At 47.7% G+C, this 17,646-nt stretch overlaps 1 protein-coding gene across 1 annotated transcript in view; it reads left to right on the top strand.

Moving 5' to 3' along the window:
• AGXT2 (alanine--glyoxylate aminotransferase 2) overlaps positions 1 to 17,646 on the top strand; it is a 42,216-nt gene that overhangs the window by 23,551 nt on the left and 1,019 nt on the right. Inside the window, exons 9-13 of the mRNA XM_081942884.1 lie at positions 280 to 372; positions 2,374 to 2,506; positions 5,070 to 5,158; positions 14,305 to 14,454; positions 15,057 to 15,155. Of these exons, the coding sequence (XP_081799010.1) occupies positions 280 to 372; positions 2,374 to 2,506; positions 5,070 to 5,158; positions 14,305 to 14,454; positions 15,057 to 15,155 (564 nt within the window). The remainder of the gene's footprint in view (positions 1 to 279; positions 373 to 2,373; positions 2,507 to 5,069; positions 5,159 to 14,304; positions 14,455 to 15,056; positions 15,156 to 17,646) is intronic.

Below are 17,646 nucleotides of genomic sequence, written 5' to 3'. Positions count from 1 at the left end.
CAAAAAGAGATCTAACGTAAAAGTAAGGATAACATTTCTGACAGGGTAATTAATCAATGGAATAGATTGCCTTGAGTTACGGGTGCTCCATCGCTGGAGGTTTTCAAAAATAGACTGGATGACCATTTGACGGGGGTGGCATGAGACTCCTGTCTTGAGCAGGGAGTTGGACCAGAAAACCTCCGAAATCCCTTCCAGCCCTAAGATTCTGTGTGGAAATTTTCTTCCATGAAAGGAAGATCACCATTTCCTTTGATCCTGTCTGCCTGCTTTCTCCAGGGCGTAAATGGAGCTGTTCAGTTTCCCAAAGGGTTCCTAAAGGAGGCTTATCAGTTGGTGCGTGAAAGAGGAGGTCTCTGCATTGCAGACGAGGTGAGTATCCGAATGGGAGTCCCGTCACTAAATTCTATGTGCAGCATTTATACAAGGACAGCTAAGTGAGATATCATTGGCAGAAGGCTTGGATTGGCTGGGTCACTGGGATTGGGACTCTACAAAGTACCGTATTTTTCGGAGTATAAGGCGCACCTTTTTCTGCCCTAAAAGAGCATGGAAATGGTGTGTCTTATACACCAAAAACAGCCATTTTGGCCTCCCAAAAACCCTGCCCCTGAATCACAAAAACGAGCCATTTTTCGTAAAAAGAGAGGCATGTTTGCCTTCTCCCAGCCCCCAGAAACACTCTGCAGGCCCATTTTCCACCCATTTTTCACAAAAATGGGGGCGTTTTTGTCTTACCCCAGCCCTGCTGAAGCCTGCAGAGTGCTCCTGGGGGCCAGAGAGGACAGACATTTTTTTTTTCTTAATTACCTCTTCGAAATCTTGGTGTGTCTTATACACCGGTGCGTCTTATAGTCCGAAAAATATGGTATTTGAAGACTTTGCAAAACAAGTTGGCCTGAGCAGTGGTGGGATTCAAATTTTTTTACTACCAGTGGGCGTGGCTTGGTGGGCGTTGCAGGGAAAGGATACTGCAAAATCCCCATTCCCTCCCCATTCCACTAACCTGCTTTCCAGCTCCGTTCTCCTGTTCAGGGCAACAAAAGAAGATCAGCTGGGAGGCTGGGAAGCAGCGGGGGCGGGGCCAGCCTATTTGCCAGTTCCCCAAACTACTCAAAATTTCTGCTACCAGTTCTCCAGAATCTGTCGGAACAGGCTGAATACCACCTCCGGGCCTGAGGGAACTACCCCTCCTAAAGCAAGGCAGTTGATGTGTCTTTTAGAAATGAATGAAAAATAAACACAGAACAAAATTTAAACTGAATCCTCAACTTGGGAGAAGGGACTGGTGTCTTCTCAAGGGACATTACCACACACAAATTTCAGTTTGGAAGTCACTTCTGTGTAAGAACAGCTGATGAAATACTGGCATGCATGTAGCATATCTGACAGTGAACCCAAAAGTGCTTTTTTTCAGAAGGCAACTGGACTTTCTTGGGGGGGGTTTCTTTGAAAATGTTTTGTTTCTCATCCAAAAAGCTTCTTCAGAAGAAAAAGCTTCTTCCATGAGAAGCGAAACATTTTCAAAGGTAAAAATCCCCAATATGGTCCAGTTGCCTTTGGAAAAAAAACCACCTTTGGGATAACCGTGACCTCCGTGATGATTGAGAAACTCTATTGAACCTGACAGTAAACATAGTGTCAGATCCCTAAAGTGATACTGCCATACAAGTGGGGATTGAGGTGGAACCCCCCTTCCCCCCAAATGTACTTCTTTCCTATTACCTTTGACGACTGCTATTTTATAAACTTTATCCTGTTGCCGGAGCATCTGGAGTTTTTCTCACCTTTGGGGGAATGTATTAGGGGGGAGGGCCATATGGATTGTTTTACTCTGAAAGTGGTAGAAGATGACCCTGGGAACATTGGCTTATCTAGGTTCTCAGGAAGGCGGTTACAGCAACATCTCCACACCTGTGGATTGGTTGAATCCACATCGGACTGGCGGGAGGGGTTTCTAATGCCTTATTTCTAACTGTATTGCATGAGGGAATTCAGAGTCTGCTTTGTTTTTGTTCTGCTATCACTACTGCTCAATAAAAGGTTCCTTTTGAAATACTTCGTTTCAAGAGTTACTTTCTTGAGCGGGAAGGAGAGGCAGGACCTTACATAAAGCAGACTCTGAATTCCCTCAGGCAATACAGTTAGAAATAAGGCATTAGAAACCCCTCTCTCCAGTCCGACCTTACACCTTTCCTGTCAGGAAACGTTTGCCTTAAAATATAGATACTACCTATATGGAGAACCTCTATAGCAGCGTGTCCAACGCTGGCAACTTTATGATCTGTGGACTTCAACTCCTAGAATTCCCCAGCCAGCCATGCTCTAAAGTTTAAACCTTTTTAAAGCAACTTTTTTTTTTGCTCCCTGAAGGTTCAGACTGGATTTGGTCGAACGGGCAGTCATTTCTGGGGATTTCAAGGACACGATGTCGTTCCAGACATAGTTACCATGGCCAAAGGAATTGGTAACGGCTTTCCCATGGCAGCAGTTGTGACTACAAAGGGTGAGAACTGCTTTCACAGTTGGTGGGTTTCAGAGTGAACAACCTTTTCATGCACAGGGTCTGGGGGTTCAGACGAGGCCACACAGGGGGTGCAATCACATCAACATGAAAGAAAGGTCAGGTCATTCTCTGTTGTTTTTCTGGGTTGGAGAGGAATTTTGGGGTTTTCTTCCCCAACAATGTCATACGTTTCTTAAGGTTATGTTCCCTGCTTCAAAATGGCAGGATGCCATTCCACAGTTTTCGACAAACGTGTTCCCAGAGGTCTGGGAGGCCAGGGGTGGGTACTGCTGGTTCACTTGTGGGCGTGGCAAGCGCAGAAGCAAAAAAACCCAAGATGGCTGCCCTTACAGCACCACCGGAGGCCTGGGTCGCTGCCGGTTCCATGATCCAGGCCGCCAAATTACTACCGGTTGGGCCGAACTGGGCCGAACCAGTAGGAACCCACCAATATGGAGGGCTATGAAAAATAATTTCGGTTGCATGTTATCCTTGACCTTAGCTTTACATTCATTATTTCCGAACATGCATGAGAGAATAAATTTTGCTGGATGAGTAGAATTTTACCTCATATAGAGAAGAATCACAAGCAAACACTCTGAATGGACTCTATAATTGGTCACTGACTCAAATTCTTTATTCTCTCTGTCTCTCTCTTATTCCTTTCCCCTTTCCTGCCCTTGTCTAACTGGGGCTTATAAAAATGCCGTCACTACAATGTTCTGTTAATAGGATAAACCAAACTGTGATTCATGTATGCTTATGAAATAATTGTGTTATTCTTTAAGGGTTACCCTATGACTTTATCATAACAGATGCAATCTCCAGCTAACAGCAGGTGGCCCACAAAATAATCATACAGTTTTCTTCCATTATGTTCCATCTGCCTGTTTCAAATTAAAATAAATGTTTCTCAAGATGCTATCGGTTTTTATTCCACTCTCAGTCAACAGAAACTAAACCCCAGAGCCCCTATTCTATTAAGCGTACACATTTCTAGGAAGCAGCCAGTTATAAATGTTATAATCACAAGTTTAAAGTACAAAATATAGTTGAATGACTGAGAATCTCCACAGACATGGTTGAAGGAGGTTATTGTGATCACTATGGAATTCTTAAGTTGCCTTCGTTTTTTGCAGCTCCATCAAGTCAGTGGTATATAAATGAACTGGTAGAATTGCAGCGATTGTCAAATAATAATGTGATATTGTAGGTTTTTTGGGATACCTTGACGGGATACAATAAATGAATTACTTTTTAATACAATCTGGCTTGCTTCTGGTTTTGCAGTGTAAATTCAGTTCAAATGCACAATTCAGCCTATTAATTCAGGCAAATTGAATGAATGAATGAATGACTTTGCATTAGACCCTTGCCTCTGGTATTTGCATAAACCAAGGAAACCTTTAGATAAAAATCATTTTAAGTGGAAAGGGCTTTGACTGCATACAAACTTACTTTCAGTCTGATCCACTGAATATTGAGAGCACAGGTTTCCAAAAGAACCTCTGAGCCACTATGGTAACATTGAGGTTCCAAATACAGTTAGTCCTCAACTTACAACTATTAACCGAATCGCATCCAATTTTATGACCTTTCTTGCCACAGTTGTTAAGCAGATCATTGCAGTTGTTAAATGAATCATACAGTCTTTAAGCAAATCCAGTTTTTCCCTATTGACTTTGCTTGTTGGAAGCAAGCTGGGAAGATTGCAGCCAATTACATGATCCAGGGACACTGCAACCATCATACTATTGTCTTGTTCTGACCCGGCTTCCCAAACACGACAAACCTCTGCAGTTGAAGCAATGATTTTTTTTATTAGACGTGCCAGCAGCCCCGGCCAAAAGTTTCTTTCACACAGCAAGCTAACAAGTCTGTCCGGCAGGGAGATGAATAGTTGCCTGCCACATCTATTCATCTCTGCCTCCTGCCTTTTATCCCCAAAGCTAGGGTGGGGCTTCACTAGCAGTGGTAACTCTTCTGTCCCAAGGACCGGCCCACAGATTTCCACTGCTCGCCTCTCCTCTGCCTTCTGCACATCCGTGTATCAGGCACTGAACCCAGCTGTTCCTCCTCTTCCTCATCAGCCACCTCCAGACCTAGGGGCTGGTGACTCTCCATCTGAGAACTGACGGACAGTCCAGGCTCCTCCTCTGTCTCTCTGTCTCTCTCTCTCTTCCAACTCTCTTCCTTCTTCCCCCTCAGAGCTCTCAATTACCTTGATCCTGACCCTGACTTCCGGGCCTCCTTTTCTGATTCAGCTGGTGGAGGGGCTGGCGGCTGACAGCCACAACAGGTCTGATCGTTAATATGCATCTCAACATCTGCAATACCTGTAAATACATGCCAGTTGCCAAACACCCAAATTTGGATCACATGATTGTGAGAAAGCTGCTGTGCTTGTAAGTGTGAGAATCTCTTGTAAGTCACAAGGTTGTAAGTCAAGGACTATCTTCATTGTAAATGGAGGTCCCCCTTTTTATGTTTCTTTCAGCTGCTGAACCCTTTAATGAATGACCTTAAAGCTTCATTTATTAATACTGATATGTTTGGGTTTTAGAAATTGCGTACAGTTTGACAGAGAGCCTCACTTTCAACACGTTTGGAGGCAATCCCTTGGCATGTGCAGTTGGATCTGCGGTCCTGGATGTAAGAAAATGTTTTCATTGGTTTTTAGTTATATTATTATTTATGAGCTTTGGCAAAATTCCTTCTCCCCCTCCCCCCTTAAATTAAAGGACTTTTGGTTCCCCTGTAGGTTTCAGAAATCCATCACGCAGTTTGTGTCCAAAATATCTGTCTGCCTCTCGCAGAGTTTATTTGGCTTTTATAAAGTTTTTACAAGCAAAGCACAGAGCAACAACACATTACTTTCGGTTTTACTCCCCCAAATCTTCCCTAGAGAATCAAGAATACTATTCAGGCCAAGGTTACCTCATGCCTTTGCTCTGGTGAATTAATGAGCTAAAGATAACAGACTATGCATCACCTTTCCCTTATTCCCGCATCTGGTTCTGCTAATTATGTGAGCTTGTAGGCTTCCAAGATAACAGCCACTGAGACCATGGTAGTTTCTACGCATGCCTGTACGTAAGCCTTACCTCTCATTCCTACATTCCCCAAAGGATGTCTTGCTGTGCCTTAATGCGTGCACGTTTAGTCACCTTGGCTAGAGATTCTTTATTCGTTTCTAGCAAAACAATCTGGAATCCTTTTTATTTTCAAACATAACTTCCTTCTCTGTTTAAATGCAGAGAAAGCATAGGCAGGCTGAAGGTTTCCCTTTATGTTCTGTCCCCACTACACATTACTCTGTAGGTGCAACTAAACCCACCTATCCTCCAATAAAACAGACTTTGTGCGTAGATCTGAATGCTTTATTGAAAGAACAGGATATGGTGAAGTGGGGGAAAATAGGGATACATACAATGAGAACCGAATATAATATAGACAGTATTAAGTTACGGATGAACATAACAATGAATAAATACAAGCAACTTAAATCACACCAGCGATGCTCTGTGTCTGGGATGTGGGTTTGTCCTTGGATGACCACGTGCCATAGATTAAGATAGATTCCCTCTTTGTGCTTCTGCCTTCTCCAAATGCTAAAGGAAATGGAGTCTGGCTTCCCAGCATGCACTTGGTTTGAGAGTGTGAGCTGGTGGGCAAATGGTTTAAATCAGCTTCAAACAACATGCTTGGTATTTGTCTTTCCGGCCACTAGATGGGGCTAGAGAGCAACAACATTATATAAAGATCATATTTTAGGGCATATTTGCCGCTCTGGCCACTAGATGGGACTAGAGAGCAACAACAGTATATAAAGATCGTATGTTAGGGCATATTTGTCCCTCCGGCCACTAGATGGGGCTAGAGAACAACAACAGTATATAAAAGTTATATGCTGGGGGCATGACAATTCAGGTAACAAGCACTAAAACTAAGGATTCCGTGCAGATAGATTAATGCAGATTATTCATCTATTGCAAATCTCAGTGAAATTAATGGGATGTTACACATTTGTAGAGAGCCAGTTTGATGTGATGATTAAGGCATCCGTCCAGAAACTGGGAGATGGTGAGTTCTAGTACCACTTCGGGCGTGAAGCCAAGCTGGATAACCTTGGGCCAGTCTCTTTCTCTCAGCCTCAGAAGAGGAAGCTGAGGGGCTTTTTAGCTAAATGTTTTATATTGTTTTTAGGGGGTTCTGGGAAGGGGGGGGGGGATAACCAGGCCAGGAGGGAAGCCAGTGCCAGACGAACAGGTGAGTCCAGGAGGGAAGTGAGCGGAGTGGGGGGGGGGTGAGGGAACAAGCTATTCCAGTAGAGGGTTGTTTTATTGCAACGGTCGCGGGGAGGGGGGGATGCGAGAACAAGAGAAGATCACAAGGTCGGTTGGGAGACTGTGGCTGCTGGCTACGCCCGGTCGTTTGTACCAACCCCCGCAACCTAGGTGGTCGGGAACTACAGAGACAGGGCCTGCGGCTGATGCTTTGCAATGCAAGGTCCGTGACCAATAAGGCGCCCCCTCATTAATGAGTTGATCTCTGAGGGGGAGCTGGACCTTGCGGGAATAACGGAGACCTGGTTGGGTCACGAGGGTGGTTTACCTCTCGTGGAAATGTGCCCACCAGGTTTCCATGCATTCCATCAGCCTCGGGCCCTGGGTAAGGGTGGAGGGGTGGCGGTAGTTATACGGGATGGTCTAGAGCCGAGGGAGTTCACTGTTCCTCAGATATCCGGGTGTGAGTCACTTGGTGTGAAATGGGGCCCAGGGAGGCAGTGGGGTTTGCTGATTGTATACTTGGCTCCTCGCTATACGTCAGCAGCCCTGCCCGAGCTCCTCGAGCTGATCTCGGAGACGGCGGTGGAGATCCCCAAACTCTTAGTTATGGGGGACTTCAACCTGCCGTCGACGGGAGCAGCATCCGAGGTAGCTCGGGAGTTCATGGCTTCCATGACAGCCATGGGCCTGACCCAACTAATTCAGGGCCCCACACACGAAGGTGGTCACACACTGGACCTTGTTTTTGTATCTGAGCAGTGGACGAGTGATCTGGGAATAGGGTATTTAGATATTACCCCCCTGTCATGGTCAGATCACTCATGTCTTCGGCTGGACTTCCCTGGCGCTACCCCTCACCGCGAGGAGGCGGAGCCAGTTCGTCCAAGCTGGTACCGCCCCAAGCACCTGATGGAACCAGATAGGTTCCAGACGGAGCTTGGGCCATTTCCTGTAGCCCTGACCCGCGCTCGGTCGGAGGACCTAGTGGCCGCCTGGAATAGGGCGACGGCTGGGGCCTTGGACCGGGTTGTGCCTTTGCGACCTCTCCTACGGCAGCGACCCACCCGGGCACCTTGGTATACCGAGGAGCTCAGGGTGATGAAGCGCCATAGAAGACGTCTAGAGAGCAGGTGGAGGTCCTCACGCTCCGAGTCTGACCGAACACAGGTAAGAGCCTATTTACGGACCTACCTTGTGGCATTGAGAGCGGCCAAACGTAGACATTGCGCCGCTCTTATTGCGTCTGCGGATAACCGCCCTGCCGCCCTGTTTAGGGTGACCCGCTCCCTCTTGGTTCAGGAGACGCGGGGGGCACCCTTACAGGGAAGAGCAGAGGAGTTTGGAGAATATCTACAGAACAAAGTCGCTCAGATCCGAAGCGGATGGGCCCCCTCCAGTGGTCTGGACGGGCCGTCAACAGCGAGTCTTGTGAATCCACTCTGGGAGGAGTTTGACTCTGTTGCCCCCGAGGATTTGGACAGGCTGCGTGGACGGCTGCGACTCACCACATGTTCATTGGACCCGTGTCCCTCCTGGTTGGTACTGGCATCCTGGGAGGTGACACGAGGCTGGCTTCTGGGCCTGGTGAATGCCTCGTTGGGGGAGGGATCCTTACCATCTGCCTTGAAAGAGGCGGTGGTGAGGCCCTTACTCAAGAGGTCTTCGCTTGACCCAATGGAGCTAGCTAATTATCGTCCAGTCTCCAACCTTCCCTTTCTGGCGAAGGTTGTTGAGAATAATAATAAATTTGAATTTATTAGCCGCTCCCTCTCCACACAGGACTCGGGGCGGCGTACAATAAAACATATAAAACATAAAACATATGTGCAAACACATAAACATCCAAATACACACATATACAAAGACATACATGCACGGAGGAGGTAACAAATTACATCACATGAATGTTAAAAATCAGCCATTAAAATACCCCATTAATAATACCACAATTTAAAATTCAAAAGGACTGTCAGGAGGAATAAGAAAAAATTACGGTTGAGCCAGGCCAGATAATTGAAAGAGGTGGGTCTTCAGCTGTACACGGAAGGAGCGGAGATCGGAAGTAATCCTGATGTCATGGGGGAGGTCATTCCACAGGGCTGGGCCCATCACAGAGAAGGCTCTGCTCCTGGGTGTCGCCCCCCGACACTGTTTAGTGGACGGCACCCGAAGAAGTCCCTCTCTGTGTGAGCGGATTGGTCGTAGGGATGTATGGGGCAGGATGTGATCCCGCATGTAACTAGGTCCTGTGCCATGAAGCGCTTTAAAGATCGTAATCAAAACCTTGAAACGCACTCGGTAGACTACAGGAAGCCAGTGCAGCTCGCGCAGGAGAGGTGTTACAAGGGAGTATCTAGTCCTCCCCATAATCACCCGCGCGGCCGCATTCTGGACCAACTGCAGTCTCCGAGTGCATCTCAAGGGAAGCCCCATGTAGAGAGCATTGCAGTAGTCCAGGCGAGACGTCACCAGCGCATGGGTGACTGTGCGTAGGGCATCCCGGTCCAATAAAGGGCGCAATTGGCGCATCAGGCGAACCTGATGGAACGCCCCCCTTGCCACGGCTGTTACATGGTCATCCATGGACAGCCGGGCATCCAGGAGGACGCCCAAATTGCGCACCCGTTCCACGGGGGCCAGTTGCTCGCCCCCAATGGCCAGAGATGGAAGCAACTGGTTGAACCGGGGGGCCGGAAGCCACAGCCACTCCATCTTGGAGGGGTTGAGTTTTAGTCGGTTGCCATCCATCCAGACCCGTACGGCCTCCAAACACCGGGACATCATTTCAACGGCCTCATTGGGGTGGTTCGGGGTGGAAATGTATAGCTGAGTATCATCAGCATACAGATGATATCCCACCCCAAAACCACGGATGATCTCGCCCAGCGGTTTCATGTATGTGTTGAACAGGAGAGGCGAGAGCACCGATCCCTGTGGCACCCCACATGTGAGGGGGCTCAGGGTCGATCTCTGCTCCCCTGCCAACACACGTTGCGTCCGGCCAGAGAGGTAGGAGCCAAACCACCGTAAAATGGTGCCCCTGACTCCCAGCCCCTCTAGCCGGTGCAACAGGATACCATGGTCAATGGTATCGAACGCCGCCGAGAGATCTAATAGGACCAGGATAGAGGAACAACCCCTATCTCTGGCCCTCCAGAGATCATCAACCAACGCGACCAAGGCCGTCTCCATGCTGTGCCCGGGTCGGAAGCCGGACTGGCGCGGGTCTAGATAATCATTCTCCTCCAGGTGACGTGGAAACTGTTGTGCCACCACACTCTCTACAACCTTCGCCAAAAAGGGAAGGTTGGAGACTGGACGATAATTGACTAGCTCCGTTGGGTCCAGGGAAGGCTTCTTGAGCAGGGGCCTCACAACCGCCTCTTTCAAGGCGGCCGGCAGAAACCCCTCGCCCAACGAAGCGTTCACTAGGCCCAGGAGCCAGTCGCGTGTAACCTCCCAGGATGCCAGTACAAGCCAGGAGGGACACGGGTCCAATAAACATGTGATAGGTCGCAGACGTCCACGCAACCTGTCCAAATCCTCGATGGCAACCGAGTCAAACTCCTCCCAGAACGGTCCCTCAAGACTCGCCTCGGGCGCCTCCACTGGACCACTGAAAGGGGCCCATCCCATCCGGATTTGAGCGACTTTGTCCTGTAGATATTTCCCAAACTCCTCTGCTCTGCCCTGTAAAGGGGCTTCCCGCGGCCTCTCAAACAAGAGGGAGCGTGTCACCCGAAATAGGGCGGCAGGGCGGTTATCTGCGGACGCAATAAGAGCGGCACAATGTTGACGTTTGGCCGCTCTTAATGCCACAAGGTGCGTCCTCAAATAGGCTCGTGCCTGTGCTCGGTCAAATTCGGAACGGGAGGATCTCCAACGACTCGGTGAACCAAGGGGCCAGGGTGGTTCGTCGCCGCAGGAGAGGCCGCAAAGGCGCCACTCGGTCTAGGGCCCCGGCAGTCGCACTATTCCATGCGTCTACCAGGTCCTCCACCCGGGGGCGGGTCAGGTCTACAGGAGGTGGCCCAAGCTCCGTCTGGAACTTATCTGGTTCCATCAGGCGCTTGGGGCGGAACCATCTAATACCTTCCGGTTCCGCCTCCTCGCAGCGGGGGGTAGCACCAGGGAAGTCAAGTTGGAGAAGTGAGTGATCTGACCATGACAGGGGAATAATAGTTGAATCCCCTATTCCCAGATCATTCGTCCACTGGCCAGAGACAAAGACAAGGTCCAGCGTGTGGCCTCCCTCGTGAGTAGGGCCCTGAATTAATTGGGTCAGGTCCATGGCTGTCATGGAAGCCATGAACTCCCGAACCCCCTCAGACGCTTCTCCCATCGACGGCAGGTTAAAATCCCCCATCACTAAAAGTTTGGGGGTCTCAACCGCCACCGATGAGATCAGCTCGAGGAGTTCAGGCAGGGCCGCTGATGTATAGCGAGGAGCCAGGTATACTATCAGCAGGCCCAACTGTCTCCCTGGGCCCCATCTCACGACAAGGGACTCACACCCGGATGTCTGCGGCACAGTGAACTCTCTCGGCTCCAAGTCTTCCCGGATAATCACTGCTACCCCGCCGCCCCTTCCCTGGGCCCGAGGCTGGTGAAATGCTCAATAACCTGGCGGGCACATTTCCACGAGGGGTAGGCCTCCCTCGTGGCCCAACCAGGTCTCAGTTATTCCTGCGAGGTCCGGCTCCCCCTCCAAAATTAGATCGTGGATGAGGGGGGCCTTATTGACAACGGACCTCGCATTGCATAACAACAGTCTCAGGCCTTGGGTCTGTAGATCCTGACCACCTAGTATGCAGGGGTTGGTACAAACGACCGGGTATGACCAAAAACCCCGGTCTCCCAACCGACTACGCGCTCTTGATCTGTCCTCGCACCTGCCCCTCCCCACGACCGTTGGTATCAAAGAGCCCTGCACAGGAATGCTATCTTCCCTCTCCTCCCCCACTCCGCTCCCTCCTCCTTCGAGAATGTGGTGGCGCAGCAATTTCCACGTCACCTTGATGAATCCGACTATCTAGACCCACGCCAGTCCGACTTCCGACCCGGACACAGCACAGAGACAGCCTTGGTCGCGTTGGTCGATGATCTCTGGAGGGCCAGAGATAGAGGTTATTCCTCTATCCTGGTCCTATTAGACCTCTCAGTGGCTTTTGATACCATCGACCATGGTATCCTACTGCGCCGGCTGGAGGGGATGGGAGTCGGAGGCACCGTTTTGCAGTGGTTCGGCTCCTACCTCTCCGGCCGGATGAAATATGTGTTGACGGGGGGGCAGAGATCGACCCTGAGGCCACTCTCTTGTGGAGTGCCGCAGGGGTCGGTCCTCTCGCCCCTTCTGTTCAATGCATATGTGAAGCTGCTGGGCGGGATCATCCGTGGTTTTGGGGTTGAATACCATCTGTACGCTGACGACACTCAGCTGTACATTTCAACCCCAAGCCACCCCAACGAGGCTGTTGAAGTGATGTCCCGGTGTTTGGAAGCTGTCGGGGTCTGGATGGGGGACAACAGACTCAAACTCAACCCCTCCAAGACTGAGTGGCTGTGGCTACCGGCGCCTCGGTTCAGCCAGCTGACCCCATCGCTGGCCATAGGGGGCGAGCAATTGCCCCCTGTGGAACGGGCGCGCAATTTGGGCGTCCTCCTAAATGCCCGGCTGTCAATGGATGACCATGTGGCAGCCGTGGCAAGGGGGGCGTTCCACCAGGTTCGCCTGGTGCGCCAATTGCGCCCCCTTCTGGATCGGGATGCCCTACGCACAGTCACTCATGCGCTGGTGACATCTCGCCTAGACTACTGTAACGCTCTCTACATGGGGCTTCCCTTGGGACGCGCCCGGAGACTGCAGCTAGTCCAGAATGTGGCCGCGCGGGTTGTCATGGGGAGCTCTAGATACTCCCATGTAACACCACTCCTGCGCAAGCTGCACTGGCTACTTGTGGTTTTTCGGGTGCGTTTCAAGGTCCTGATTACCATCTTTAAAGCGCTCCATGGCACACGACCTAGTTACTTGCGGGATCGCATCCTCCCACTTACATCCCTGCGGCCAATCCGCTCTCACAGGGAGGGGCTTCTCCAGGTGCCGTCCACTAGGCAATGCCAGCGGGCGGCGCCAAGGAGTAGGGCCTTCTCTGTGATGGGCCCAACCCTCTGGAATGACCTCCCCCCCGATATCAGAACCACCACAGACTTCCGCTCCTTCCGACAAAAATTGAAGACTCACCTGTTTCGATTAGCTGGCCTGGCATAATTATAATTGTGACAACTGATACCTCCTGGAAACATATTCTTACCTGGTTATTTTTAGGGTACGGTTTTAAATTTAACTGATTTTAGGGTTTTTAGAACCATATTTATATTCTTCCATACAGTTCTTTTAAATTTTTAACCTCCTCCTTATGTATATTTATATCTATATTTATATTTGTATTTAGTACGTGTTATTTATTGTGTGGACTGTACACCGCCCCGAGTCCTTTTTGGGAGAGGGGGCGGTCTAGAAATGCGAAGAAAATAAATAAATAAATAAATAAATAAATAAAAATAAAATAAGCCTGGGAAAGAGGCAAAGGCCAACCACTTCTGAAAAACCTTGCCAGGAAAACTGCAGGGATTTGTCCAGTTTCCAAGAATTGAACACAGTGGAACAGGAGGAAAAAATATGCTTGTATAATTTCCACTGTACTTGACAGCAAGACAGTTACACATTCTCCATATTGCCAGGGATATTTGCAAAATATTGGGGCCAGTACTTTTGGGTGGTGGAAGCTCTACCCCCCTTTTTAATGTGGATCACAAGCATTGCAAATATATTGAAAATATATAGGGGCAGGACTTCGCCTCAGCTGCACCCACTATTTTAATATTAGATCCCCCTCCCCCCAAAGCCCCTCAATACAGGTAGTCCTCGACTTACGACCACAATTGTCCCCAAATTTCTGTTGTTAAGAGAGAATTTGTTCAGTGAGTTTTTCCCCATTTTACAACATTTCTTGCCACCGTTGTTAAATGAATCACTGCGGTTGATAAGTTAGAAATCTGGTTGTTAAGTGAATCTGGCTTTGCTTGACTTTGCTTGTCAGAAGGTTGCAAAAACTGATCGCATGACTTTGGGACCCTGCAACGGTCATAAGTATGAACCAGTTGCCAGGCGTCTGAATTTTGATCATAGGATCATGGGATTGCTGCGAAGGTTGTAACTGTGAAAAACGGCCATAAGTCACTAAATTCACTGCCATTGTAACTTTGAACGGTCACTAAATGAACTTTTGTAAGTCAAGGACTAGCTAGTATTAGATTGAATGTACTCCAGAATTTTTCCATGTGTTGGCACATAATGAAGTTGATTGACATTTTAATCCTTTTTGACTTGCTATGATCTTATCAAAGTTATTTCCGTCTAGTTTTTAAGGCCCCTTATAGAACTAAATGTGCCGGCAATGCTATTTCCGAATGCTTGATGGTTTCCTTCTATGGTTTTTGTGCATCTAGGCAATAGCGGAAGATGGCTTGCAGAAAAATTGCCAAGACATTGGAACTCACTTGCTCTTAGAGTTTGCAAAGCTGCGGGATAAGTTTGAAAGTGTTGGAGATGTTCGTGGCAAAGGACTTATGATTGGGATAGAGATGGTCAAGAATAAGGTATGGACTGCACTCGGGGGGGGGGGAGGGGGGCTGTAGTGCCTGTAAGGTATTTGCATTGAACTAGAAAGGACAACAAGGGTCATCTAGTCCAACCCAGTACAATGTGCAGAAAAACTAATTTGCCACTAATGAAAGATGGTTAATTTTTTAAAAAAATAACGCGGAGAGGGAAAACCTATAACCTTTGGATTCTAACTGGAACGTTCACTCTTGTTCACTATTCACTGTTGTACAAATGCTATTGACGGGAAGATTTCCCTTTATATTCTAATGGATTTTAAACGCGTAGTTGTTATTTCTACACCTAGTTTCTGGGCCAGGTCAAATAATTTCTGACTATCTTCCCTGTAGCTTCCCTTTACGTACCTCACCATGCTATCATATCATGTTGCCCCTCCGTTTCTTTGCTCTAGACCAGAGTTTCCAATCCTTTAAGCTGGGATGAGCCGTGGTGGCGCAACGGTTAGAGTGCAGTACTCTAACCACTCTTGTGATTAATGGCTATGTATTGTTTGATTCTTTCATGTCCTCCTGTTTTTTAAAAAAAACACACAATGGGGAAAAAAGGTGGGAAACTGAAGTTTAAACTTCCTTTATAGGAAACCCGCCAGCCACTTCCAGCTGAAGAGATGGACCAGATTTGGGAAGACTGCAAGGACATGGGAATGCTGATTGGCAAAGGAGGGATGTATTTACAGGTATTGTAAATGTTGAGAAGCATATTAAGTTGTGGCCATAGCCAGTTCTTCAGGAGACAGAAGGATGACCCATGCTGAAGAAAAACGAATGATTTGCATATTAAAAAAAATATACAAATTACAACCATTCATTTAGTAACCTTAAGAGCTTAAGAGAAAGAAGGACTAGGGGAGACATGATAACAGTGTTCCAATATCTCAGGGGTTGCCACAAAGAAGAGGGAGTCAAGCTATTCTCCAAGGCACCTGAGGACAGAACAAGAAGCAATGGGTGGAAACTAATCAAGGAGAGAAGCAACTTAGAACTGAGGAGAAACTTCCTGACAGTGAGAACAATTAATCAGTGGAACAGCTTGCCTCCAGAAGTTGCTAATGCCCCAACACTGGAAGTCTTTAAGAAGACGTTGGATAGCCATTTGTCTGAAATGGTATAGGGTTTCCTGCCTAGGCAGGGGGTTGGACTAGAAGACCTCCAAGGTCCCTTCCAACTCTATTGTATTGTATTGTATTGTATTGTATTGTATTGTATTGTAACCTTTCAAAGTTACAATGACACTGAAAAAAGTGATTGGTGGCTGTTTTTTCACGTATGACCATTACAGCATGATCATGTGATCAAAATTTGGACTCTTGACAATTGGCATGCATTTATCACAGTTACAGTGTCCTGGGGTCACGCAATTATCTTTCGTGACCTTCTGACAACAAAGTAAATGGGCAAGCCAGTGTAAGGACCAGCGTCTCCCCGTTATTCAAGAAAGTAAAGACTCTTGAAACTTGGCATTTCAAAAGGAACCTTTTATTGAAAAGGGGTGATAGCAGGGCAGGTTCAAAACAGGCTCTGAGGTCCCTCAGGCCGTACAATTAAGAATAAAGGAATTAGACACCCCTCCCAACAGTCCTGAGTGGATTCAGCCAATCCGCAGGTCTGAAGATGTTATTGCACCGGCTGCTCTGAGAAAGAGATAAGGGAGCTTTCTCAAGTTGCAAGTCGGTGCAATCTTCCGACTCTGCTGTCCACATGGCCCACCCCCCACTTTACGTACATTTACTGGGGGACTGGAGGCTAAAACATATGAGGAACGGTTGCAGGAACTGAGTATGTCTAGTTTAATGAAAAGAAGGACTAGGGGAGACATGATAGCAGTCTTCCAATATCTCAGGGGTTGCCACAAAGAAGAGGGAGTCAAACTATTCTCCAAGGCACCTGAGGGTAGAACAAGGAGCAATGGGTGGAAACTAATCAAGGAGAGAAGCAACTTAGTACTGAGGAGAAATTCCCTGACAGTTAGAGCAATTAATCAGTGGAACAGCTTGCCTCCGGAAGTTGTGAATGCCCCAACACTGGAAGTCTTTAAGAAGATGTTGGATAGCCATTTGTCTGAAATGGTATAGGGTTTCCTGCCTAAGCAGGGGGTTGGACTAGAAGACCTCCAAGGTCCCTTCCAATTCTGCTATTGTATTACATGTTGTATTGTATTACATGTACTACATTCCCCAAGAGAGGTGAGAAATAGCCGGGCAATGGAGGCACCAGGCATCGGTTATAAACCAGCTGAAAGGTTATAGAAGAATGTAATGCAAAGCAGAAGATACATAGGAAAATATCACGTAAATGTAGCAAGTTATAATGCCTCTCCCCACTTCCTCTGAAGAATGGCAGATACACGGATCTGACATCCAGATTCACTGAACAATTAACAATTGCAGTGATTCACTTAACAACTGTGGCAAGAAAGTTCGCAAAATGGGGCAAAACTCACTTAACAGCTATTTTGCTTAGCCATGGATATTTTGGGCTCAATTGTGGCCGTACATCAAGGACTACCTATAAGTATTCCTCTATATGTATTTCAAAATACTGAACTTTACCAGGTTGACTCCAAGTAGTTTGGGATGGTAAAAAACGATTTCAATCTCATCCCAGCTCCTGTGACATCATCCTGTCATTATAATGGTGATTTCACTGGAGCCGGGGTGAAGTTGAAATTGCTTTTTAGCATCCTAAATTACTCACCCAGACCTCAAAATAATAAGAAAAGCTTGGGCCAGAGGGGAAAAAGATTAGCCAGCCCATGCCAAGGGTACAGAATGCTACAACCTTCCCACCAAAGTGGTCCCTATTTTTCTACTTACATTTTTACATGCTTTCGAACTGCTAGGGTGGCAGAAGCTGGGATAAGTAACGGGAGCTCACTCCGTTACGCGGTTCCAGGGATTTGAACCACTGAACTGCCAACCTTCGTGATAAACAAGCTCAGCATCTTAGCCACTGAGCCACCACATCCCTTAAATAATATCATATCAATACATAACTAATGCATTATTGTCAAAAAAGGAACAACTATATGTGCATGAAATTGTATCTGATGTTTGTTTCCAAGCCTGCTTTGTTTCAGGTATATTAATTAGCCTGTGCATGAAAACACGGGGAGAGAAATACAGGCAGTTTTCAACTTACGATCATAATTGAACCCAGATTATTGTTGTT

Source organism: Natrix helvetica, assembly GCF_964273705.1.
Source record: "Natrix helvetica genome assembly, chromosome: 2".
Classification (NCBI taxonomy): Eukaryota; Metazoa; Chordata; class Lepidosauria; order Squamata; family Natricidae; genus Natrix; species Natrix helvetica.
This window is presented reverse-complemented; position numbering and strand designations above follow the sequence as displayed.